Source organism: Camelus ferus, chromosome 5 (genome assembly GCF_009834535.1).
Source record: "Camelus ferus isolate YT-003-E chromosome 5, BCGSAC_Cfer_1.0, whole genome shotgun sequence".
NCBI lineage: Eukaryota > Metazoa > Chordata > Mammalia > Artiodactyla > Camelidae > Camelus > Camelus ferus.
Genome location: NC_045700.1, coordinates 71,299,945 through 71,327,930, shown reverse-complemented (window position 1 = coordinate 71,327,930; position 27,986 = coordinate 71,299,945). Strand labels below are relative to the sequence as shown.

Genomic DNA, 27,986 nt, shown 5'->3' with positions numbered 1-27,986 from the left:
CTCTTTTCTCCTGGGTTTCATTAAGAAAAAGAAAAAAAGGGTGAGAGTGAAGAAATTGAGCTTGGGTGGGCTCCACCTGACAATGCTTTTACTTTGTTATATGCGAAAATGGAGAGTTGGATTGGCATATCATAAGTGCCTTAGAGTCGTGTCCTGTACTTTTGATGCAAGTTTGTTGAAAACATCCTTTTTGGAAGGATGATGTCCTTACATCACATCTGGGAATGGCAACCACCTGCTGTGGGAGCAGCACGGACCCCCGAGAAGTCAGTGAAGCCTCAGGCTAGAGACGGCACCATGCCAAAGACCTCTGCTACTCTTATGTGTCATTTTGGACCCACTGGGAAGAGTGAGCATCTCAGAATAACAAGACCTAGGACTATAAAGCTTCATTTTACAGTGAAAGGACTGCAGCCTGGAAAGGAAAAGTAACTCAAAGGCCACCTATAGAGTCAGTGACGCAGGCAGGACCGTAGACCCAAACTTCCTGATGCCCAGGTCAAGGAAATGATGACTGTAGCCACTAGAATCTCCTTGGTATCCTCAAGACCTCTCCTTCTGGTCTTTTACTAATTGCTCATCTTACCCAACCACTGTAGGACCAGATTTCGTGCCTTTCAGCAAGCTCAGTTTGTTTTAAGTCCCCTCCCCCATCCCCACATGTCGACATCTATCGGTCTTCCTGTTGTGGCCGCCCAATTTTCCACGGACGGAACCCGCATCTCCTGCCTGGGGGTCTAAGAGTAGCCCCTGTCCTCAGCTGTTGAGTGGGAGCAGAGCTGGAAGCCTCACAGTTACTGCCCCGACTTCCTCCTCAGCCCTTGTTTTCAGCCCGGCACCTCATACTGGAATGCGTGGTCTCCAGCCTCTTGGGTTCAGTTTTTCTAGAGAATGAACCTCCATGTCCCACAGGGCTGGGGAGGGATGGCTGCCTCTGAGTGGGATGGATCTGTCCCCATCCTGAGACTTCCTGGGGTTCTTTGGGGCCCAAATGCCTGGCTTCTCCTTTGTGTTTTTCTCAGTTGCCTTGGCTGAGTCAGTTACTGCTCCTCTGTTTACTTTCCATCTTTCCAAATTGTGTGAAGCCTCAGCCATTTGTGTGTGTCTCCTATTTGTCGTCTTTTTGGGCTTATACCTTGTTAATTTATTTCTCTCTCAGTACAAGATTCTAACATCTGGACCTGAAGCCCAATGGATAGTGACCAACCAGGGTTGAGTGCAGTTAATTTTTTTTTTTGGAGTGTTGAGAACCTTGGCCTTCCTCAGCACAGACAATGGGTTAAGGGAATCTCAATTCTCAGTTGTGAGGAGTTATGCTCAGCAAAGAGCACACCATATGTTCCTTCACTATGGAAAACCTTACAAAAAGCAAATCTACCAGGTTTTGTGTTATCACCAAAAATTAACCTCCCAGCATGGTTTCACAATCACATTTATGAAAGTGTTTTGAAAATGAAATGCGCCACTCTGAAATCAATGGGAACGCTGAGGAAAGCCGCGTTTGTATATTTCTTCTGTAGCTGAGCACTTGCTGGGAGGAAGCGCCAAACATCTCCGGGTGTTTGTGTTTTTAGATGCACCAGCCAGCGATAGAAGGCTTTCCTCTGACTGAGTACATCCCAGGAATGCAGAGGAAGAAGTGTTCGTTAAGTGAATAAATAATGTACAGTAGAGGATTTTGTGACTACAGCAACGTGTTTGCAGTGAAAACAGTGAAAGCAAGATGCTGTTCAAAACCATGAGAAAATAAAATTAAATGGATGGCACGTATTTTATTTTGCCAAGGACTAAAATTTTCCATTAAAAAAATAAACATATTGGCCTGCCAGTAACTTTTATCCAATACCTGGTGTATTTTAATTAGTACTCCATTATTCCTGGTGTTCTGACATGCATAATTGTTACCAAAGGGATTCACTAATACTGTATTCAGAACTGGCGATTGATTTACATAACCTTAAATTGAACAATGAGGCATGAAAATTTTTGTGTTCACTCCTCACCCCCCCCCCGCCATCCCTCTAGTGAGGGATTATAAATTGAGTTTTATTTTGATTCAACTACAGTTCAACCTTGTGAAAACATAGCTAACAATAACAGATCTTAGTGTAAGGTGGTCCTCGGGATGTCATTCAGGAAGTATTGGATTCTAGAAATATCTGAAGAGTTTAGTTATAATTCCCTGCCCCTTTGACATAGTTCTTTAAGAGGGGAACCTAGTTCAGTATTGTTCAATTAATGGTTGCTTTCTGGTGCCTTTTTATGGATTCTAAGAATGTTGTTATATCTCTTCTCCAGTCTGTTTGGCCATCTTTCTGGTTTGGGTTGTCTCCCATTTCAGCGTCCATCTCAGTTTCATGTTTACGTGCTTGAAGGAAGAATCAGAGACGGATGCATTCCTGTGTCCCACCTTTTGCTTTCGGTTAATGCCTAGATGACATGACAAGGCCTTGTGGTTTACAACGCAAAGAGGTGCATGCTGCATTTGGATTCTGAGTTTGTCTTCTTGCGTGAGCAAAACTGATAATTTAAAGATGACAGAAAACGGCATACACTTAAAGACATAAAATGAGTTTTGCAAGCTCTATATAAAATACAAAACATTTTGGTTTTGATGCTACCATATAACCAGCAGAAGTTGAGGGGGCAAAAAAAGACAGTGTTTCTCTCTGTTTCTCTCTCAAACATCATCCCAGATGACTGGTTTAACTAGTTTTTTCCTCCACTGAATTGATCAGTTGCTCTGGCCTTGTGCAGACACAGCTACAGAATGCTCTTGTGAACCTGCTGCCTTTTCTTTAAAAAAAAAAAAAAAAAAGGAAAAACCTTTAGCTTTAGAATAGCTGGATTTAATGGCAGGGGGCCTCAGCCTCTGTTCATGAAGGCTCTTTTCCTCCCACTCCCTTGGAGAGGGAAGCATGATTAATTTCTCCACTTCCCTTTTGATTATAAGAAAACTCAGGCACACCGCACTGTAACTCAGTGCCAGCACACCTGAAATCACGGGGCAGCTCCCAAGACAATTGCTCTCTTGTTCCCAAGTCTCAGGGGCCTGGGGAGCACTAAGGGCAAAAGGGTAATGAATTCATCTAGGTGGTGATAAGAGCTACATTCCAAGAGGATTAACAGCACAAAAACCCAATTCTGGGAGGAAAAAAAAAAAACTAGAAAAAGCCGGGGGGAGGGGGAACACCCACATTGACACACAAACATAGCTGCACAGGGAGCTTTTTAGTGAGTGCTTGAAGCCACATTCCAATTTTAGCTGTCAAAAAACTAAGCTACATTGACAAGAGCATCTGCATGTTATACATGACAGGGACAGTCTTTAAAACGCTTGGAGCATTCTTGTTCAGAGGAAGGGGACTGTTGGGTCGTATTCTTAGCTTTGCCGTAGGAATTACATCTGGCCCCTATCAACTACCTTCTTGATCAAGACGCAAAAACATTTTCAAAATACCTTGATTTCAGACTTTTCAACCTAGAAGAGTGGGGGAGAAGAAGTCCACGTCATTTGCTAACCACATCTGAGAACAGTTCTACAAATGGAAATGTAGCCCCATGTAAACTTTCCTAAAACAGCACCATCAACTGCACTGAAATTTAGGATCTTGATTGTGCAACTCAAGTGGAGGTCCCTCATATGTGTTTGGATGGATATATTTGGTGAAACGAACATAAAGACAGCATCATTCCTGTCTGCTAATCAAGGGCCAGAAGCAGCCCACACACATCTGCCTCGCTCTTCCTCACTGCCTGTTAGGAAAATAAACCTCTCATTTCTCAAAAGAAGTAACTGCCCCTAAAGCGGAAAACCAGAGCACATGGCTGTGGTCCCTGGATCTACTCCCCTTCTTCCAAGAAGCCTTCTCCATCCCCCACCCCCAAGAGCTGCCAAACCCCCACATTTCAGACTTTAAATCTCAACACCTCTTGTCTTTCCACATCCCCTCTTTCCCAAAGAAATCTGCCTTAGTTTAGCTTAGCCCTAAAAAAATAATTCTGAAGATGTTTGCCACTCAGAAACATTGTTCTTGAGAAATAAACACGTAATTATCTCTTCCGGAAGCAGCAACTTTTACAAGTACTGTGCTAAGAGTCTAAAACAGAAACATGCCACACTATTGTAGGAAATGACAGCTTTCCATGCTCTTGGCCAAGCTCTGGTCTTGTCTTCCGTGAGAAGAGAACATTCCACAAATATCAAAGTGGGCCTCCGGTAAAGATAGCCCATCCACATTTTGCATGGCCGAGTCTGTTGGAAATGTACCCTCTTGATCTCAGTCAGGCTTAATGAAGTTAAACATTGGCCAGGCGAGTCTGTTTTTGACAGGAAATGCTTCAGGAAGGCATGTCAGAGCAGACCTAAGCTTAGCTAACCATGAGTAAGTGTTTACCTGTGTCCATAATTTTAACCCTGTGAATCATTAGCTCAGACCCTCTCCTTTATCTCAGAGAGGAAAAGATGCTTTGGCTAAGACCGTGCATTTTCGTGAAGACCCTCTGTTCATAGTAGAAATGGGTGTGGATGCTCCTCACCTTTGTGCAGTGAGATGACTTTAGCTTTGCCTCGTGGCCCTGGAGATGGAGCCGCAGGGCTGGTGTGGTTAAACCAGCCACAGGAGAGTCACATGTAGCATCTGCGTCTTGCTTACCTGCTTCGGTGCCATGCCTCTGAAGTCTTCACCCATGTGGGAGCCTACTTACTGCCAAGGATTCTTGTCAGTGTCCTTTCTTCCCATTTAGGGAAGGGGGGTGTGGCAGCTAGTTTGTAGGAAATACAGATAGCTTTTAACTGTGTAGATGTATTTTAAAGTGCTTTCTGGGATACACCAGACGATGCTTTTCAATTTAAGAGAAAATAGCCATGAGTTTGTTAGTTATTTGCTGTGACTGAACAAACCAGATTTTAGCAACAAAGGCAGTACCTTTGACGTCTTGCCAGGGTTGTGTTTCGCAGCTAAACATGACATTTAGGAAATGTCAGCCATGAATGACTTTTTAAAAAACTGTAGTTAAGTATGGTTGGGTATACATACAATCCCTGACTCACAAGAACTCGACAAACAAGTTTCCCGTGGACATGAAAGGCAGCCCCTCCGCCACCTCGCCCTCCTCAGGATCCCTTTCATTTCTCCTCTTTGTCCCCTACCCGCATCCTCCCCCCAGATACCAGAGCCATTTCAGCACCGCCATGCAAACAGAAAAACTCGGCTCTTCCAGAAAAACTGTGGTTTCTAAAGTGGAAGAAGTGGCTGAGCACTGTGGGGACAGTTAGGCCTGACCTCGGACCCAGAGACAGCTCCGGGGCAGGACCAAGTGAGCACCCCAATATTTTCTCTAGTGTAGGGGGAGTCTTTTCAACTCTTACTTTTAGTCATTTGGACTTAACAGTCTCTTTTTTTCCAAAAGATTCTGATGTCTGTGAGAGAAGTGAAGAAAACAGCCTTCGTTCATTTGTGTGTTTGTGTGAACTGGGTTAGGCTACAGTGATCAGACACACACACACACACACACACACACACACACACACACACACGAGCCCTCGAATATGTTTTGTGCTTCATAGCTCACGGTTGACAAAAGGTATTCCCATTTGCGTCAGTTCTTCACAGCTGCTTTGCAATAGGTGAAACTGGGGCCCCGAGAACTTGAAATGTTTGAGATGATGGAGCAGGACTAGAAACTGCAGATTTAAATTCTGAGTTGAGTTCTCCTTGCCTTCCATATCCCACTGTGTGTGTGAACATTTTTATACAAGTGTTTGTGTGTACACAAGCATGCTCACGTCTCTGCATTTTTTAACCAGTGAAGCAGACACCTTTGCAGATGATTAGCAGACAATTCAGAGAATTTCAAACCATCTCTGACCTCGATATTCTGCTATTTTATAAGATCCTTATACTTGGAAGGTGAAAACTAGATGACCAGGTCTTATTCCGTAAGCTTTAAAGATGGAGGGTACTGCGAATGCCTGCAAAACAAACCCAAAAGCCTGAGTGTTAGAATTTTACAACTTGGCTGAGAAATATCTGTGTAATGGTTGATTGAATAATAAAATTCATGAATTATATTTCTGTTTACAGGTCTAATTTCAACACTGATACTATATTTACATCTGTGGTTTTGAATTCCTTATAGTAAGTCAGTCCACTCTTAGTAAATGAGTATTGTTTGTAGCTACAAAGTATTTGAATTCCATACCAGAAAGCCAGGTTTGTTAGATATTTTCATGTGATAACCTTTCTGATCAAAGCCTAAATAACACAATTCTGAAACTGAAAATGATAAACAGGCATAAAAGTACACTATGCGGGTCTATTTATAGTAGTAATAATGATGACTGTAGACAGATTGTCTCACTGGCAGTGAACGTACAATGGGAACGTCACAGGAGATGAACTAGTGCCATTTTCTGAGATAGAAAATTCTCACATTTTACATAAAGCCAGAAGTTAAAAATGGTTCCAAGAAAAAACATGTGTTAAGAATTAAAAGTGTTTAGCTTAGAAAAAGGGGGAAAAATTGGTTTATCACAAACATTGCTGTTTTTCCTCCTAAAATATAGAAACAGTTTCCATTCTCTGACTCCGTGATGTCATGCTCTGAATACGAAATGGTGAAGGAAGTGGAATTATGCAAATGAATGATGAACTTATCTCTTAGATTTAATAGAAGAGGAAAATCTGAAAACAACTTGGTAAAAATATCTTTAAAAAACCCTTAAGGATCATGGAATTATTAGTTGCAAGAATCTTGTTTATGATTAAAATTGTGTAAAAGTTCTACCTGAATATTTTCTTGAAAACTATAAGCCGCCAGCGTTCTTCACAGATGTTGAAAGTTGTTCTGTCCCCCTTTATTGTATAGCAAGGTTGCTTTGGACACACGCTGACCCTTCTAATCTGCCTCACTGGGATGGGTCACCACTGTTCCTGATGGCGTTTTCATCGGCAGTATCGACAGGATTATGTTTCGGGCTCTGCTGCCGTCTTTAGTGTTGCTGCTTAAGTGAGACTACTAAAAAATGAAGCCAAACCCAGAGTGTGTTGGAAAGACTTCTCCCTGTCTGAACATGGCAGGAACTTGCAGGCTTTTGACTCGGTTCACCCTCTCACTTTCTTTGGAGACAGGTAGGCGGTTACAGAGGCCAGCAATTTCTGCGTTTTGATAAACCTGGAAAGGGGAAAAAAACAACTGTGTAACTGATGTGATTTTTTTTAAATGAAATACCTCTTGTCTTAGTTTAAACAAGATTTCAAAAGCCAACCCAGACCAAACTACTTTTTCCATACTTTAATACACCCTGGATGCATTTTGAAGCACAGGTTGTATTTTATATAATGAGAATTGGGAAACTTTATTCCTATTTCGCATGACATGGCAAGTACAGTGACTTGGTTTGGATCCATTTACATTCGAGTAGATCATCCTCACGTTAACCGTGAACTGGCTCTGGGTTTTAAAGTCTTTGTGGTTAGTTTTAGAGCATCAGTATATGCACAGGAGCAGTACCTGTCTTAGAGTGCATTGCAGACATCATCTTTGAGAGATGACAAGGATAATCGGTTTGGCTTCATAGCTGAAGGCACCCAAGCTCACAGAGCCCAGGAGAGATTTGCTTAACCACTGCAACAAGGAAACTGCCCTCTTGTCAGGCAGCTAATGTCCTGTCACTTGCCAAACATTCCTGCTACAGATTCACGTTCTGAAATTTTCATGAACCAACTCGACGAACTGTGTGGTCTGGATTAAAAAATATCTGCCTTAAAGGAAAGAAGTGAAGTTAGCCAGAAGGCCAGATGGCAGCTGTATTTTCTGCAGAATTCTATTTGGAAAGTGAGCTTTATGTAATTTTTTGTCTTTTCTTACCATCTTAGGAGACCGTTTTCAGAATAAGTCGTTGAGTGATATAGCACACAGGTTTCAAAAAGTGTGCTGCACAGACATAGGCACATCATATAACCTGTCGACAGAATTACAGCTTTTTGATAAAAATGCTTGTATTTCTTTCTCTTCCAGCATTGTTATGACCTACTCCTTGCCCCTGTGTTTTTACTGTTCAGTGGTCTAAATTACCCCAGAAGTAAATTCCATGGTTCACAATACTTTGGAGTTCACATAGAGGGTTTAAAAACGTAGCCGAAAAGGTCATGGACTTATTACTAGTCTTGTGGTTGACTAGCTTGTTCACCTGAGTGCAGAAAACCAGCAGTTGTCAACTGCATGCCCACAAACATGATGTTTCCTTTCTTTTCAAGCAGAGCGCCATTTCTAAATTGTATCTCCCAGCAAACTTGGTACCTTGGACTCATGAAGATTCAGTTCATGTTCTATGATTAACAATTTTACTTTGAGGTTGTCGGGCAAGTCCCAACCTTCTAAATAGGAGCAAAGAAACATCAACTCACCATACTTACCGTAGCAAATCAGGACAGAGGAAAATGTCAAGAAATTAATTGAGGTTGTTCATTTTACAAATGGTGGGATCATCTCTAGGCTTATTTGGTTTCTTCTCTTTCCTCCTCCATATCTCATTGGTGACCAAGGCTGAATCATACTCCTTCTAATTAACTTTTTGTTTCATACTTTCTTCTCCATTATTACCTTCATCACTCTAGTCAGACTCTCTTGGTCTCATTCTAGACTCTTCAGAGCTGCTCTAACCAAATCCAAACATTATTCCATTCTGTGTGCATCCTAGTCCCAGTGTAGTCGTCCTAAAACATTGATTTCCTGATGATGTTCAAAATTGTTCAGTGCTTTCCCGTTTTGTTCCACAGTGCAGTAGATCCAGATCATCTCTGCCTAGATTTCATGGCCCAGGGAAACCTGCTGCCTTCTCTCTTCTCTCTCTCATCCAATAACCAACTTTATTTCCTGCTATTCTACAACATCTAATGAAGGCCAGCCTCTATCCCATTTCTGTGATATCCATTCTCGGAATAAGGTATTCCAAGATAAATCTCGTTTGGAATACCCCTTCCTTTTTCCTCCTAGCTCAATAAACACTCACTCACCATCTCCTTCCAATTCAATTCAACACATACTTACCGAGCACCTGCCATTAAATTGAAAGTCACCTTATAGCGCATGGTGAAGAGTACAAGGCTGTGTGAAAAGGGTTGTACTGTACTGCCTGAGTCTGTCTGAACCACTCCAGACCTCCACATCCTTCTCCTCTGAACTTCTAAGTACTTAAAGTCTAGACCAGAGGGAGTGGAGTGCTCAAAATCACCCCAGGGTACAGGAGGAATCTGTTGGAACTTATATTTACATTTTTTTGTATCTCTAAAAATTTCTATTTTAGAGTTTTTAAAGTATGTTTAGTACAAAGATACATGTGTAACATTTACAAATAAATAATATGCATATGTTGGGAGTCCATTTTACTAATAGAGTGAATGATCAAAAAAATTTATAAAGCGTCAAATGCAGAGCAATTTCATTGGGGTTTTAGGAGGTCAGCGAGCTGGCCCACCTGGTTCCATTCATTCTCTCATTCAGAAATTGTTTACTCATCCCCTACAGTGTGCCAGGCAGTGTGAGAGAGGGAACTCAGGCCAGATCTGATAAAAAAAACTCACTGAAAAATGTGGCTTTAGATCAGGGCCAGGATGGTTTGCTAATATTTCATCCCTGGGGTCTGGCAAAGTGGGTGGACAATTACAGCCCCTTTTTTTACCTCCCTCCTCCCCTAGCCAGATGCCTGCACCCAAAGCTTCCTGTGACCCAGAGCAGGTGAGAAAGCAGGAGAATGCCAACTGAGGGGAGAGGGGGAGGGGGAGGTTGGGCGTGCTTGGTTTATTCTTTGAAATGTGCCTGTGAGATAGGCCACTCCTTCTGAGGGGGGAATGAAAAGGAGGTAGCAGGAAGAGAGAGGTCAGCTGTGGGGGTCCCTCCTCATAAAAACACCACTGTTGCTTCAGCTTTTATCACCTCCCAATAAGTAAGAGTTTCTGTTGTTTCATATGTATCTTCCTAAAAAAGAGGACTTGTCTCTTTGACCAAAAGAACAAACACAACACATAAAACCTGTTGACTGGGTTTGAAATTATTGTGTACTTGAAGGTCTCAGATCTGCTGTTATATAGCCCTGCCCCAGAATGCATTATGTAGAACAGAGCTGTGTGTGTGTGTCTTTGAAAAGGATGATGTGGTTGTCAGTCTCATCTGGATACATTGTATAGCTCCTTTCCCAGCTCCCCGCATTCATTCCCCACCATGCACATGTCCTCGGCCCCCATGCCACACACACAAACTGGAACTATTAAATCTTGTAGTCCCTGGTACATTATGGGAGGGAAGACATAGGTCAAGGCACGTGGTCATGAGAAACAAAGCAAAGAGAAACAAAAGCTTTATTGCTTCTCATTGCTCGTAAGCAGAAAACAATTTCGTCTCATTCTGGAGAGAGAAAGAGAGCGATGCATTAGAAGCACACCTTGTCCCTGGCTGAGGGACCTTGTTGAGGTCATCTAGTCCATCCTCACTCCTTCCTGCCTGCCCTCATTGGGCAGAACTCTAACCTGACAGTCTGCAAGATTAAAATCCATCCAGTTTTTAAATATCTACACAGAAACAGATTTCACAACTGCCCTCAATAACTAAAATGATTAACCATAGGCTCACAGAACGCTTTTCTGGAAACTATCATGGCTTTCTTGCTTCAGTTTAAAGTGGTTTCCTTTCCATAGCGAAAGGAACAATTTATCACCATCCTTTGTCTGATGCAGTGATAGTCAGTTGACCACTAGATTTACAACTGAATAAGCCAATCCAATCAGACGTCTATTTTTGTTTACCTTGATTCGTCTCTGTGGTATCTCTGTATTCTCTCTAGTTTTCTGTATCCCACTTTAGTTCTGGAAACTAAATAAGAGAATTGTATGATATTTTCTTTGTGCTTCCATGTATTTATCTCAAGTATTCAGCTTTAAAAACACAATGCTAACTTACCCATCAACAGATGAATGGATAAGGAAGATGTGGTATATATACACAATGGAGTATTACTCAGCCTTAAAAAAGAATGAACCAATGCCATTTGCAGCAACATGGATGGACCTAGAGATTATCATACGAAGTAAGACAGAGAAAGACAAATATATGATATCACATGTATGTGGAATCTAAAAAAGTGATACAAATGAACTTATTTACAAAACAAATAGACTCACAGACATAGAAAACAAACTTCTGGTCACCAAAGGGGAAAAGAAGGAGAGGGATAAATTGGGAAGTTGAGATTAACAGATACACACTACTATATGTAAAATAGATAAATAGCAAAAACCTACTGTATAGCACAGGGAACTATATTCAGTATCTTGAAATAACCTATAGTGGAAAAGAATCTGAAAAAGAATAATATATATACAAACTGAATCACTTTGCTGTACAGCTGAAACAATCAACTATACTTCAATAAAAAATAAATGAATGAATAAAAAGAAATATTTGATCCTTCCTACACTTAAGAAGTCCACAGCGCTAATTTAGAACCAGTTCTTTACCTGTCCATTCTGACTTCTTTGGGGTGTTAGGACATTTACACATATGTCTTTAGGATACAGAAGCCTTCTTAATCCAAAAATATGAATGCTGGAAATTTCAGGAAGGTCAGTGCAGAAAATTTTTTGATTAAATATTAGTTAGGGTTCCAACCTGACTGCTGTGATAAACGGCAAACAACAGTGATTTAAAAACTTAAAAGTTGATTTCTCCCTTATGAAAAGTCTTAAGTGGACAGACTGATGGGAAGCCTCCAGAGTGACAGGGGCCAGTGTTGTTATATTGCTGCACTGCCGGCCTCTCCTTATGGCTTTCATTTCAAGATCTCGTAAACTACAGCCAGCAAGAAGGGGACAAGAGGAAGTGGAAGGCACAACCCTTCTTTTTAAGAGCACAGCCAAGAAGTTGTGCGTGTCCCTTCCATTTGCATCCATTGTCTAGAACTGAGCTGCACGGATACACTGAGCTGCAGGGGAGGCTGGAAACTGGCCTTGAACTGGATGATCGTGTTCCCAAGTAGGACCTCAAAGTTCTATTATGAGAGGAAGAGGAGGATGGATGTGGGGGACAGCAGCCAGCTCTGCCTCTGGCCTGATAGAACTAGCCTGGAGAAACATGTTTGACCGTGACTTCAGCTAGGGAACTTGTAAGAAGCTTAGAAAATACCTAAGGATGTAAAGAAGAAGAGAGCCTTGCTCTGCAGTAGATGCCCAGACTCCTGGATAAACTTGGCTTTGCAACCTCGTGGATCCCAGGCCTGGGGTTCAATAAATAAGGTATACCTCTCCTGCTCCTGGAAAAGAAATTGAAGCTTAATTCCAGAAATGCCTTTTACTACTGTACAACTGAATTAAAATAGATTTCTAGGTGAAGTTTCCAGACTAAATAGGTTCAATATAAAACCAAGACCACACATTGCACCATTACTGTGATTTCAGGCTGCAGGAGCCTCTTAATCCAGATCATCCTGTTAGTCTGAAGTATTGCTACACTTCTCTGAAAGGGGCAGTAACATAGATTTAAGTCCTGTAATGACAGAAATAAAACTTTAAAAATGCTAGTAAATGAAAATTTTAAGTTTAAAAAATTGTGGGACTGCCACCACCCCATGGTAAAATCTGCATTACTTTAAGAATGTTGTAGGAAAACAATGAGAAGACACTTTGCGGATTACGGTGCTGTACATGCTCCATCTGGGATTTGCATGTCATATTTGTTTACTTGATTAGCCAGGCACTTTTTCCTGTTAGTGTCCACATTTATCTTTTTCAGACATAACCCTGGTTTTCGTCTCAACCTGACAAGACCAACCTGGATTTTGACAGTCACACTGATTTTTATCTATTTAAACTGCTAGAAGCAAAATCTGATTTTGTTCCTGGCTTTTGTTATTGTGAAAAGTAATAAAAACCCAGATGGAATTAGATCAGGGACATCCATTATTTTAACCGGGAACAAAAGATAAATATATAGCTCTACCTAGGTATTGGATTAATTTACGTGTACCGGGGATGTTAAAAATTGCATTTAAAATGTGTTTCTCAGCTGATAATTTATTTGATTATTTTATACAAATCCTGACATTTCTGTTGCCTATTGTGGAAATAATAATACAGTAATAAAAATACTTATTTGTTGAGGGCTCAGTGTATACCTTCCCTGTGCCAATTTCTGTGATCGAAGCTTAAGCCTTGACTCAGTCCCACCCAAACTGCATGGTGGCTACACAGCAGAGGAAGGGATATGGGGGGCTTTGGCTGGAAGATAAACAATAGGTTCCACTTCAGTATTATTATTATTATTCCTGTTTGTACAGGTAGTGCATTCTCAACAGGGCCTCTATTTCGCTCATGGGGTGAAAATTGGTTCTTGGGGAATGAAAGAAAATCAGATATTCTGGCTAAAGTCAGAATGTGAGGGAGATGTGACGATGGAATAGTCAGGGAGATGCTACCATGCTGGCTTTGAAGATGGAGGGAGAGGACACGGGCTGTGGAATGTGGAGAGACTCCAGATTCTGGAAAAGGCAAGGAAACAGATCTTCCTCTGGAGCTGCAGAGCTGTAAGGTCATAAATGCGTGTTGTGTGAAGCCACTGAGTTGGTGCTGATCTGTTCCAGCTGCCATAGAAAATGAATACACTTGGTTTCCCCTTCTGTTCAATGAGAATAGAACAGAATGATCTATGTCACAGGTTAGTTGTAAGCAGTTAATAAAATAACCTGTGAGCAGTTCTTGGCATAGGGAACACTGACACACCCTGGCCTTGCCGGTGCTCTGGTGGGCAAGGCTTGCGTCCTGAGTGTACTGTCCCATGTTTGGTTGCTGATAGACTCTTTCTCTGATTATACCGGTGACAACAGGCCTTAAACTGGTCCTGTCACTTTAAGGGGACTTTGTGGGTTTCTCCTCAGATTCATCATGTATTGATTTTGTATTTCAGTTGCAGGATGCTCCTTTCAGTACCTTCCAGGTGTCCCCAACTCTTAGGTCTTCCCTCAAAGCAATTCTCCCCTCCTCCCTATTCTCTTCCCCTCTTCTGCCCTGTCTGAAGAAATGTCTGAAGCCTTGCTGGGGTCCGTGAGAGGTCGGGGAGGGAAATGCTCAGCGGGAGCAGGGAGGGGAGAAGGGGTGAGGGACAGGGAGCCCCAAGTGGGCTGCCGTTCCGGGGAGGCGCTCCAAGTTAGAGCCTGACAGGCCGCGAAACATGAATTTGGATGCATTGTTTCTTTTTTTAACTAAAGGAAAGTGTGTGTGTGTGTGTGTGTGTGTTTTCATGTTTTTTGGGGGGGGTTTTTGTTTGTTCGTTTGTTTGTTTTTTTAGTAACCAAGAAAATCCCACTGGAAATAGGGATTTTCACAATGTAACATTCACTGACTTGCTTCATTAAGTCGGTTGGGTTGAGCCTGGTGTGAATGAAGTGAAGGCCACACGTTTGTTTGTCTCCCTCTTTGTTGAGTCAGTTCCGAGAACAGCTTTTGCATTATCACAGGAAAAGAAACCAACAGAATTGTGTTCCTACTACCTCAGTGCTAAAACTACGTGTGTTTATATATGTTATCCAATCCTCACAGCATCACTGTAAAATAGATATTATTACTTTCACTTCCTGCTGAGGAAGGGGGAGTATCCTCACAATATCACTATGAAGCAGATAAATCAATATCATGACCGCATTTCTGGCTAAGGACCTGGGGGCTCAAGGAGGGTGGCAGCTGGTTTGGCTGGGACAGCAATATGACTGGAGGGCGGGGGGCGCTGCTGCCTGCTGGTTGCCTAGACTGGACCTTTCCATTGAGGCCATGTTTCAAAGCCTAGTTTTCAGTCTCAAGGCCCATGTGTTGGACTTTTACTGTGAGCTCAGAGATGCTCAGACTCTACAGTGATGTGCTCAGGCTAACACAGTTTTTCTGTGGATTGTGGATCAACCAGAAAGCTATGTCTTTATAATTAGGGCATTTCTTTCTTTCTAAGGACTAGGACATCCCCTTTCCAAAATTAAGGGCTCACATATTTCTCTTGCCTTTCACGCCAGTCCAATCCCCCCACTGCCCCTGAGTTCTTCCTGAAATAGTCATCCGGCCATTTCCTCCCTTGCTTGTGACCTTTCAGGGACTCCTTGCTCCCCTCGGGATAAAGCTGAGCCTCCATTACTTAAGTTACAGGCCTTTCTCTCTTTAAAGTCATCTCTCTCCTCTCTTTATTCAGTTCTAGGGGTACTGAACACCCCGGTCAGCCCTGAATCTCTTTTGCATCTGGGCTCTGTTGTGCTCTGGTCCCTCTGCTAAGATCATATTCTTCCCCTTTCTTTCCCCTTCACAGGACCCCGTTCATCTGGTTAATTCAGGGCCCAGCTTAGATCTAACATCCATCTTGAAGCTTCCCTTGATCCTCTTTATCTCAGTTGTTTGCCCCCACCCCCCATACCCAAGTCAAAGTGCTCTAATAAAACCTTGTACTTCCTCTGTGACAACTGGTGTTGACTTGTCTCCTGTTTACTTGTCTGGTAACCCTCACCAGAGTCAAAGTTCTCTGAGGCCAGGGTCCATATTTCATTCACTGTTACTCTTCCAGCTAGTACTTGGCACAAGCCTAAATTTACAGGAAGTGCTCAATAGAATTTTCTTGAATGGATAGAGAATAGAAGACCTATGTTGAAATCTTGGCCTTGCCATTTTCCAGTGTGTGCCTCTTGACAAGTTCCTTAAATGCTTAGGGCCTCCACTTCCTCATTTAAGAAAAGAGAAATTTCATTGAGATGATATGAAATTCTTTCCAAACATGAACATACTGGGATTCTACTGCAATTCATTAGCCATCCAGAAACCGTAAATCAACAGTTGTATCTTACAAATGATGAGTTGGGAGCATTGCCATGGAATTCATTTCTTAAACAGAGATTAATTGTTTCACTTCATCCACTTATATACATTAGAGGTCAGTAGATTCATACCTGTTCTTGTGCTAATATTTCTGTCCTTAAGGGTTTATTTTCTGCAAGATACTCTCTTCAATTATACTGATAGGCACATCCAAAAAGAGCCTTTCAATCCTGAGAAAATGATAAATTCTGTTTATGTTCACATTTTTGTTCTTATGTCCATCTTTTTTTTACCTCAAGGGACTTAATGAAATCTTCTGCTGGAATAAGAATTTCAAGTGAAGCTAATAAACCATTATATGAAAACAGCAGTATCAAATAAGAAAAAAATCTGCAAATTTTGGTGATTATTCATGGACTTGATTTGGTAAAGGAGGTAATACCATATATTAGCAATGTGGAATATTTGGTACAAAAATAAAAGGGAAAAAGAGAGCTACTAACATGCCAGCAGCAAGAGTATGAAGGTCAAATGTAAACCATTACAGCAGCTCACACATGCTGTCCACTAGGTTATCCCTGATGAGGGACTCTGTGTCAAACTGCAAGACTGAATCTGAGTTTATACATTTTGAAAGTTGCTTCCTTCTACATTCCTAATGCTTATTATCATAGGAATCAGAATCTTTCCATGTCTCAAGTACTTCTTGCTACTAAATTAAATATGTTTAGATATTTCAGTAATATATTATTTGTAATAATCTGAAGTAATAGTTTACTAAGAGTTTCTATTGGTGCAATTAATTTTTCCTAAAATTTGCTCTGTGTTTCATGGTAATTGTAACTAACTCAAGACTTGAAAATAGACTGAAATTTTTTTCGAAAATTACTTCCTAACCTTATTACAAAGCCTTGCTCAATATTATTGAAATGATATTCCTGATGGGTTAAAACAGCAGTATCATCAGTATTCTAAGTAAACTCATTACAAATGAATTGTATTCTCTGTTCTTAACTGAAAGTTTTCTTGCCTGTTGTAGTATTTCTTTCATCTTTGGACAAAACTGTTTTTGGCTTAGCTTATAGGCTAATTATCATTAGGGTTTTTTCCCCTCTCTCTCCATTACTTTTATGTATTGTAGCTTATTTGGCAATCCATGATGATCTCTGACCTCCTGACTCAGCAAAGCCCACTTGCAGGTCAGGTGGCCATGACCTTGTGTGGACAGAGCACGGTCTGTTAGCAGCACATCAGGAAAACACCAGAGACAAATGGATTTGTTGTTTCTCTACTGACAAGTTACTCTGAGCTCAAATCACAACCAATGAAAATGACTTAATGACTCAAATACTTGGTACAGAAACCCTGATGAAAATCTATACTTTTCAAGAAAATAAGTGTATATCTTTATTTCATTTGGAAAATAAATTGTAGAGGTTTATTTTGAGGACAGCTTTTGCATTTGATCATAGATTACTTAAACTGCTTTGCCAAAAGTAGATTAAAGACATTAAGAAAGTAATGCTCATTTTTACATGTCCTAGTGTTGATAGTGAATTCCTAATTCTTAAGCTAAATATGGGGTATATAGATAAGTAAATTAAAGTTCAAATCATGAAAGTTACTCATCAAGTTGGTGATCACCTGATTATAAATTTGGCTGTATTATTTTAAAATGTGAATTATTTCCATCATTAAGGTCAATGATTCTTAATGATGGATGGTAAGGGATGTAGTTTCTAAACAACGAAGTACTTTGTCTCATAGCTCTGATTTTCTAAATTACCATACTTAATTTGATATTTCAAATAGCACTATAGGAAAATAAGAAAGGTTTTCATTATTAGAAGATTGAGAGACTCTTGATCTAATCTGCAGTTAAGAAAAGTCTGGTCAATGGCAGAATTTTTGACAGAGAAGAAACAGAAGGAAAATGAGTTGTTCCCATGGAGCAGGAATCCAGACGTTCTAGGGGAGGCAGAGGTGTGAAGTATCCAAAGACCTAAGAGAGGACACACACTTGGCAAAGTTAAAAGGTGGAAGAAAAAAATACAACGCCCAGAACAGTTCTTTGCACATACTAGGCCCTCAGTAAATAGTTTTGAGTGAATACATGAACTTAGACCACCCAACTATATGAAGCATCGGTCTAATTTACTTCTGACCTAGCATACAGAAGTGACACAAAGGTGTTTAGCAGGAGTGAGGAGGGCCTTAAGCTATTCTGGCACTTGCTAGAAGTCTTCGTGTTTAAATGAAAACACTTCTCAGATACCAGTATACCTAACTGACATTTTCATCTCTAGGAAGGTAAAGGAAATGAAAGAAACGTCTATTTTTGGATCAAATTTTCACCAAGAAGGGATTGGTTGGTGAAACAGAAGTGGAAGGGAGGTGTATCTATTTATTCAGCAAGTATTTACTGGGTGTCTGCCATGTGCACTCTGAAGATTGTGGCCGTGATGTTATCTTAGCTTTTGTGATAACTAAGGAGCAGATGATTACATACTGCAGATTTTAGGAGAGAAATTTCAAATAGAGAAGTAGATGTGATTCCATGGCCTGAGACTCTAAAAAAGATGACTAAAGAAATGAGATACCCAACACTTAAATTCAGATTAGGGCCCTTTCTGTGTGCTTCCAAAAGCTCCTCAAAACTCCCTTCTCAAATCCAGTATCAGGTTGGATCATAATTCCCTAGCACTCATCTCTACTTACTCTTACTATTACTGAAGCTTTAACTTTCAAGACAGCAAAGCAGCATTTATCATATTTATCATTGTAACCTGGCAAATAGGACGGTCCCTGGCACATAGCTCATGTCTAATAAATTATATATACACACATGCCCACAATTCACTATATATGTATAATGAATTAAGCAATAAACAATGACAAAATTCTGATGCATAATTATGAATATTTTTCTAAATTATCAAAGATAAGGTACACACCCTCAGATACATCCCAAGTCCATAATTTTTTGAACGATTAGAATTAGAGTTTTGAGAGTTCTAAAAAATGAGGAAAAGAAATGGCTGTGGCTGCCAAGGGCATGTGCAAAGTAACTCAAAATATAAAAAAAATTTAAAGAAGAATGCAAGGAGAGGCAAATAACGAAGAACAAATACCAAAGAGAAAGATAATCCCATTAGAATAGTGTCAGGAAGCCTAGAGTCCAGAGTGAGCTGAAGTATGTAAAAAATTCTAAAAACAACAAAAGAGACATAAAAAGCTGGCAAGGAACAATTCTACAGAAAATGAAGGTGACAGAATAAGCCAGACAGAGAAAACTGGAATGTGTGTAATGTCCAGTATTGTGCCCATTTTTGCTAAGCACATAGTCATAATTTCTGTCAAGACTGGAATACTATTTCTATTGTATTTTTTATTGTAGAATTTTATTTCTGTAGAAAAAAGAACAAGAAAGAGTAGGACCTCTAATAAGAAAAACAAAGAACTATTTATTTATCTCTTCTTAATTTTGCCTTTTAATCAAGGATCATGATTTCCCATCTGGTAGAGAGGAACAAAATGCAAATTAGAGGGAATTGAGGCCCACAGCGGCACAATATTAGCTCCTTAGCTGTTTGGCGTGGATGGGGGTCTCCTGGCTCAGATTGTATCCACAGGCCTGAGAACCCTCATGCTCTGAGTGTCCTACTCCAGCCAGCCATCTTGGAGGCATTTCAGCGAATGGAGAAATCCCCAAAAGCCTAGAGAGTAACAAAAAGAGAAAACATAAAGTCCCAGCAAAATTCTAAAATATATTCCGAAGTTTTTGAGCACGCTCAGAAAAGAAAGAGATAGTCATTAGGCGCCAATAAGAAGTCAAGCAGGACTAAATGATTTTCCTGTTCTGTAGAGTATCTAGAATGCAAGATGAAGACAAGTTGTGGTGTATGTGGATTTCATCAAGGCAGTTTTCACAATATCTCAAGATCCTATTACGGATTTAGTGGAGAAACATGAACTGAATAACAGAATAGTCAAGTGGATTCACAACTACGTTTGCATAACCAAACCCAGAGAGTGCTAAAGAATGGGTCCCTTTGATCGCAGAGGGTGATCTGTAGACACCTGCTTGTGTTTTTCTCTAGATCTCTATCAGTGATTTGAATGATGATTAATCTGATGAAAATAATAAAAATAAAGAGGCACCTATTGAACTCTTAGATGTCAAACACTGTTCTATTACTCTTACGTGTTCTTTATTTAATCCTTCCAACAGCCCTATGCAGTTGATATTTTTATCTCCACTTTACAGATGAGTAAAGTGCAGCACAGAGGACTGAAGTAACTTCCTCAAGATCACACAATTCTTAGGTAGCAGAGCTGAGATTCAAGCCCAGATTGTTTACTTAATGGCTGAAGTTACACAAATGATATCCATCAATTTGTGAATGACAAAGTGAGCTAAATGAATGACTAAAGTACAGCTAAAGTGTAGAGTGGTAGATTTGGTATCCAAAAACAAAAACAAAACAAAACTCTGACAGACTGGAAAAATTGGCCAAATGAATAAAGACAACATTAATTTGAGCCAACTGTAAGCTTATACACTTAAGTTCCAAAAAACTCAACTGCAAAAATAAAGATTGGGAAGATGGGACTTACTAGTAGATCAAATGAGGAAGTCGTGAGAGTTTCATTTAATATATAGTCTCATTATGACCAGTGTATAGTGTGATTGTCAACAGAACACAATCTTAGAGCAAAATTTTAAAACATTTTTCTTCTTCCCATTGATCATTTTCTACCTCATTTTGACTATTTTTTTTTAACCAAGCCAGCTTTACATTTTGATTCTAATTCTTGGGAATACGAAGGTTTCTCAATTGGAATGAATCCACTAAACAATTTTTAAACAATTCCATTTATTTGCATTGAACCAAAACAATGGCAGCAGACTAGTGGAATAAGCACAAGCTTGGGAGTCAGTCCCAGAGGATGAGTCCCCGCCTGGCTGTTGACTGGCTCTGGGACCTTGGCCTTAGCATCTGCATGCCTAGTTTCCTCATCTAGAAAATGGCAATAATAATACCTACCTTGCAAGAGCATTGTGAGTGAAATAGACGTAAAGAGATGAAATCATCCAGTGTGGTGCCTGAGGGGGGTTTGTTTTGTTCACTGTTTTACCCCCAGCACGTAGGCCAGTGCCTGGCACAGAGGAATTACTCAGAAGTGTGCGTTAAATGAATACTGAATGAATGAGTGAATGACTGAATGAGAGAATGTGCTCAGTAAAGGATAGTTCTTGCTAAAGGCATGGCAGTGTTATCAGATATGAGAAGTGTTTGTAAAGCAACAGACTGATTATTCAGAGGTTTAAAGAAGGGGAAGGCTTTGTCATAGCTAAATGTATTTTTTCCCATCATGCAGAGTAGCTTCAGGATTTTTTAAAAACTAAACTAAAACTGTGACCATTAGGTTGTCTTTGTGGTGTTTCCTCAGTCCTTACCCCATGTTTCCATGAGGTGTCTAGAGTGGTCTCATTCTGCCTAGTCAGATATTGTTTGAAAGCTTGAAATGAAAAATGAAACCAAGTTAAGTCTGGCTGGTAGCCCATTGAGAAATAGATTTTTTTTTAAGTAGAGTAATTTTCAAAGACATTTTTCCTCTGTAAGACTTCCTCATTTTTAAAAGAAGCATTTAGTAAAACAACAAGAATGTCTTTTTAGTGTCTGGTTATCTCTTTTTCAAGACTGAGTTCGGTAAATTACATAATATTAGCTGTTGGTCATCTCCCAGATAAAAACCAAAGCCTAATGAAATCTTCAGTGTAATTTATGAGTTTCTTTCCTAGAGGTAAGTGAAACTCAGCTTCATAGCTTTTATTTGTTTGAGGGCCTTTAACATTAGTCAGATTAGAGCTTATGTTTTTGCAAAACTATAAGGACAAAGAATCAAGTTGAAAGGATTTTTTAAAAAAAAAAAAGATCCAGTTTTTGATTCAGTATTTCAAGAATAACAGAGAAAATAGGGTCTGGTTTCAGAACCTTGTAACCAAAACTGACAGTGGGGGCAATGGGGAATTGGGATGGGGTAGGGTTGAGAAGGAATTCTCCCATTTGCTGAAAGGAAAGTGAAACAAGGATATTATCTCTTTGCTGCATCATGAACAGGACAAGCGTATAACTGAAACCACACCATATAACACCTTTTCACATACTGCCTTCTGATGTCATCTAATTACTTACTGCCTGCTATTCTTATCTCGCTTCAAGAGCCAACCTTAAAATTACACAGTGGTACAATTAACTAAACACATTGTATCTAGCCAAGACAGATAGTGGACTCCTATTTCCACAAATATTTGTTGATTGACTTCTGCGAACTATGCAGGTGGGTTTTCTTTCTGGCCTCACATGTGACTTACTTATTTCCACCAGAGAGGTTTCAGTTTTTCTCTTTCTCTTACCTGAAATGCCATTCCCTTTCATTGCCAGTACTGCCTCAGAGCAGTGCAAGAGAGTGTCTCCCTTCAGTAGCCCTCTGTGATTAAACCCACCTAAACTAAAGCCATCTCACCCATCTAGTAGCCCTTTTTATAAACATGGTTGTAGTCATTTCAGAATGATTTAAGATTCTTATTTCTCTTGGCTCTGACATCCCCCATGTCCCACAATATACAGCCCTCAAGAATAGACATTGAGTCTTATTTCTCACAGGGACACACACGTGGATGCCCCTCCACATGCCCTGTCCACCCATGGGGAGTACACTCAGAGGACGTGTTCTGCAGCTGGATAATGAAATTTTTAGCATTAGTGAAAAACCAGACAACCCTCATTTCTTGTCTCTATCAGTCTGCCGAGAATGGGTATAAACGGAGTCAAGGCTATAAGAGAGGGATTTTTTCATCAGGCAAGTATCAAAACCTAATACATTTACACCTCAAAATTGCTTTAAAGTAGATTGGATGACTAACAAAGTCTTCCAAAGGGAAATAATATATGGTATTATATTTATTTGAGAAGCCTGTACAATATTTGAACTACTGTACAAAAACTAGTTTTGATTCATTCAATCTTTAGAAAAATGATTTGGAAGAGATTAAACTACATATTGCGATGGCTTACAGACCATCATACAAGTGTTGGGTACTTTCCGAACTTCCCCCGGTGTGAGTTGAGCCATAGGGCAGGCTGGGGCTCAGAGCAAGGTGTTTGCTTTCAGGCCTTTGATTGCTGTGAACTCGAGGGGTAAGCAGGCAGGTCATGAGAAGGTTTACACAGAACCCATGGTGTGCATAAGGGTGGCAGCAACAATAAAAATCCATATCTATAGGTGGAGTATGTAATGGTGAGGTTAGTGGTTAAGTGTGTTTAATATTGTGTTGGAAACCACTTTTTTTTTTTCTCATTCCACAGAAAAGATAAATTTTCAGTCTTTCTCTTTTGGACAGAGTATAGGCTTTGATGGAAGGGAACCAGGGAGCTAGTCTAGTGACCTGGTTATCCCGAATACAAGGCTCTGAGTTAAGAAATAAAATAAGTAGGAGATGTTGGGGGAGTTACTTGGTTAAGGAGATGAGATCCATGGGGTTCAATATGGGAAGATGTGGAGGGCTTCCGTGCTCAGGATTAGACCTGGACTGAGAATGACTAAAACACTGCTGGGTTGGAGACATGGGGGGAGGAGGAGAGAGAGTGGATTGGAAGGTGTGTAAAGTGATGTGGCTAGAACAGCATTTGACAATGCTGGTTTTAACGGTGGCATTTAAAGTCATAACCCTCACAACATTGTAAACTGACTCTACTTCAATTAAAAAAATCTTTAAAAAGAATGGAAAAAATATATACAGTAGCTATTTTTATCATTAAAAAAATAAAGTGATAACCCAGTACTAGACTGTAAAAACTGGGGAATAAATTATTAAAGACTTGTTGCAACCAAGAAAGGAAAAATAAAATGAGAGGACATTTATTCCTCTTTTTCCACAAGTCTTTATTGAACATTTAAATTGTCAGAGGTACTCTGCTAGGTACTTTGGAAAAGAGAAAGGTGAAGTGGAATTTATCAGGGACAAGCTTTGTAAAAGGAAGGAATATCTCATATATATTTGAAGCACTTTTAAAGTATTTGTCAGTTTTCCCAAAACAGCATATATTTCAGGTGACAAATTTCTATTTTTGTTATAGTTAGACATTGAAATAAAATTCGCTAAGACAGTGAATATGACCTCTAGAGTTTTGAGCATATCATAAAATGGTCAAAATGAGTTTTACTATTTGTGATTGCATTAGAATAAATCCAAGGGCATTATAATCATATTAATTCTCTCTTTTATCTATCTTGATACAGTTACCTGAAATCAGCATGTATGAAAGGAGATTTAGTCATTTTTAGGCTGTTCTGTTATTAGCTCTAAGACTTTATTTGAACTTTGCTCTTCCGTGTTGTAACTGCTTCTTGTCTTCTAAAGACAAGTACTTTAGGTATGAATTCGGTCTGTAGCACACTGGCCATATCTGATAGCCCAAGGCAGGAAACTATGACCTGGCGTGGGTTTCTGAACCGTTCTACAAGGAAGAGATACTACCGTCTTGGATTTACTTCTGCTTGTGCTGAAATTTTAAGAGCATGATAAATAAATGACCCAGTGGACACAGAGCCCTGGGAGTCTACGTCTCTCAGCAATGCTGCAGGCAGGCCTTAGCAATGGGCTGCCACCCACCCAGGCCTGGAAGTGGCCTAGGCCTCCCATCAGGTGGCACTGTCCATGATGAGGGATGGGTGTATCCCAATGAGGGCAGTTTGTGGTCCGAAATTTGTGTTTCGCTGGCTAGATGCATGACTGTAACCTCTTAAGGTTTAGTTTCTCACCTGCAAAATGAGGATGGGTTGGGTAGGGGGTGAGGGTCGGGGGGAAGCGACCACATGGGCTATGGAGGAATCCAATGAGATTATTTATCTATTTACATTTATTTGATAACATGTAATGTGTGCCAAGCACTGTTTTAATCACTTTACAAATATGAACACATTTCATTCTCATGACTACCCCATGAGGTAGTTACTATAATTATTCTCAGTTTACTGATGAAGTAATGAAGGCATAGAGAGGTCAAGTAACTTGCTCAAATCCCAAAGCCAGTGAGAGGCAGAGTTGAGATTCAAACCTGGTAAATTGTAATTACCTATTTTCTATCTTAAGAAGATAAGGAAGCATCTGAATAGCAGGAAATGGACAGTGTTTCCTCTTGGTGATCATTTAGGGGCCCAGGATACGTGGTTGGTGACAGGCACAGTGATTAACACAGATGCCTCTGCCCCAGGGCTGGCTATAGGAGCTTCATGCCTGACTTTGCCCGTGGATGGTTAGGAAGATGAGCTCTGATGGTGGGGACCAAGAGAGGCCTGACCTGAAAGAGAAAGTCGTGCCTTTCTAAGAACATGTTGAATTCGTGCGTTAGTCTGTCTTTCTTTCTTTCTTTCTTTCTTTCTTTCTTTCTTTCTTTCTTTCTTTCTTTCTTTCTCTCTTTCTCTCTTTCTCTCTTTCTCTCTTTCTCTCTTTCTCTCTTTCTTTCTCTCTCTCCTCTCTTTCCTTCTTTCTCTCTTTTTTCTCTTTCTCTCTTTTTTCTCTTTCTCTCTTTCTGTCTTTTCTAAATCAAACCAGCAAACAAACATATAATAGGACTAACTTGCCTGTAGGTGGTACGGGCCTGACAGGCTTCAGAAAGCCTTCTCCATCCTGCTCCGCAATAGTTCTCCCCACCCCCATGCTCCTTACACTAGCTTTTCACTGGTAAAATTCACCATGAGAACTTCATTCCTTTGGCTGAGAGCATGACCCCTAATAAAACGTAAACCCCTGGAAACAGTAATGCATTATTAATTTAGTGTACAGTTAGCCAGCAGATGCCTCCAGTGAGGTCTAGAGCCAGGAACAGGTTTTAGAATGGGGTGGGGAGAGAGAATGCCTCAGGGTGCAGTGCTCGGAATGTTTGCTAATTGACTGATCTGCTGGACTGGTGTCACTGAAAGATTAGAAGCCCTTAGCTGACTTCCATTCTCAAAAACTGACCTTTGGAATGATGACTGCAGTCCCAGCCTGTAGTCTCTTAGCCTCTGGGACAGTCTGTGTAAAGGTGGCAAGTTCGGTCTTAGAGCTATGCCTTCCGAAGACGAGAAGAAGAATGAGGAACTGGGCATTTGCTTACCAGGGGCCGGAAGGCAAAAGCACAGAGCAGTTTTACAAAAAGGAAACAAGCAGTTTCTCAGAAGGTGAGTCCCTCGGTGCCTCAGGTGGGCTGTGGCCACCAGCCCGCTGCTGGTTACTCAGCCACACCCTGATCCTGCTACGTACCGGGTTTCTGACTCCACCTGTGTCACTGTTGAGATGATTTAAATGGACGCAGGGAAAGCAAGTTGATAAAGGCGGCCAGGGCCAGGGTGGCCAGAGACAGGTCTTATGTGCCTTTTGAGAAAGGCAGTCAAGCCATGATCTAGAAGTCCTGATTTGGAACACCAGGAAACCTAAAAAAGTGAGTCGAGTTGGCAAGGCTTGGGAACAATAGTAATGGGTGGGGGAGGAGGCACAAGAGGGGCTGGTTCTCTTCTGCTGGATGTCTGGGCTCTGCCTCAGTTCCCTAGTATTTCTTTCCCACCAAATGCCAGTGCGTGTAAGTTAGTGTATCATACACTGTTTTAACAGCCAGTGCCACTGACGGATGTTTCAAGGAAGTAGGAGGGACCTGACTTTCTCTGCTACTTTGAGAAAACCACTAAATGTTTACTAGGAGAGTTCTGACTTAATGAACCAGGAATACTATGAGTTTCTTGAAACAGAGGTTTTTGAGACCAGAATATGCTCTAGAGAGATGGTGGCTTCCTTTACCAGGTGTTTATTCCATGACAAATAAGCCAGATTCCCCAGAGTTGGCTACGAACGTAGAGCTTTTGTTTGCCAGGTTTCATTGGGATTTCTCTCTGCCAGTCCAGAGCTGTAGTGCAGAACCACAATGCATGTTTTCTTTGGAGATGAATATCAGTGTTTTCTTTTAAAAGTTGCTGTAAGAACTTTAAAAAAGACTACAGCCCCACTTCCAGCCCATCCCCTCTAACTCTGAGCCTGCCTCTAACCGTCTGCTGTGCCTGATCTCTGGGGTGAGGGGTGTCGCTCTGCCCAGAGCCTTGAGCCAGGTCAAGTCCACGCCTAATTTCCTGAGTCCACACACTGATTTTCTTCCTCACCTCCTCCTTTCTGTGTTTTTGCTTACATATCTGTTTCCATCCGATGATTTAGGCCCCCCGGGGGCCGGAGCCCAGGGATCAGGAGCTCCAAGTCCAGATCTCAGCTCTGGCACTTATTAGCAATATGATTGGAGTCAGTGGCGCACCTCTGTGTTGACATTTCTTTTTCTATAAAATGACGGCTAACATACTCCAGAGGGTCTTTATGAAAATTAAAATGAATTCATACATGGGAAGTGCTGGGTATACAGTTAGAGCTCAATAAGTGTTATTTTGTCACCATTGTCAGCATTCCCCGTAGCGCCTGGCACATTGTAGATGTTCAGCAAACCTTTGTCAATCCTGAGAAGAAATGTTGCCTTTTGTATAGGAATTGCCTTTGCTGATTGAAGAGCTGAGGAAAAGGAAAGAAAGAAAGGGAAGGCGTGTTATTTCCTTTTCAGCATTCGAGGACTTTGTGTGAGGTCCTTTGATGCTCAGCGGTGTGAAGGAGAGCGGTGCTCGGCCTTTTGTCTAAACTGCTCTGGGGTTTGGGATTTGCTCAGCAGGCAGTCGGGGATGGCGGGCAAGCCAGTGTGATGTGCAGGGAGAGTGCCTATTGTGCTTGGAGAAAGTGGAATGTATTCTTCTCAGCCTCACCCGCCGCCAGCCACTTCACCTTTCCCGAGGCATCTCTGAGGATGGGCCTGTTTTAAAGACTGGAGCTGACATCATCGCATCTTAAAAGAACTGAGCATAATTGAATTGCTGATACAAGTGGGTACTTGCACCAGGCCCAGGTCACCCACATCTCTATGGAAACACATGTTTGCTTGAAAGCCCAGTAATCAGAAGCAGAGCCTTCCAGGAGCCAGCATCGGGTCACTTTTAGAAAAAGGCATCTATTTATATTCTCGAGCCGTCAGAGACCTATGAAATGAAATAATTTCAAATTAAATAGAAAAAATCAGA

The 27,986-nt window shown here is 40.9% G+C and overlaps 1 protein-coding gene across 8 annotated transcripts in view; it reads left to right on the top strand.

The window, feature by feature from the left end:
• SPATS2L (spermatogenesis associated serine rich 2 like) overlaps positions 1–27,986 on the top strand; it is a 157,173-nt gene that overhangs the window by 38,336 nt on the left and 90,851 nt on the right. Inside the window, exon 1 of one of the 8 annotated variants that reach the window (XM_032480097.1) lies at positions 25,882–26,066. The exons of 5 other annotated variants lie outside the window; for them this stretch is intronic. In XM_032480097.1, coding sequence (XP_032335988.1) covers positions 25,954–26,066 — 113 coding nt within the window. In that variant the 5' untranslated portion in view covers positions 25,882–25,953. Of the gene's footprint in view, positions 1–25,881; positions 26,067–26,204; positions 26,327–27,986 lie in introns of those variants that run through there. 2 more of the 8 variants (XM_032480102.1, XM_032480101.1) reach the window with 2 other exon arrangements.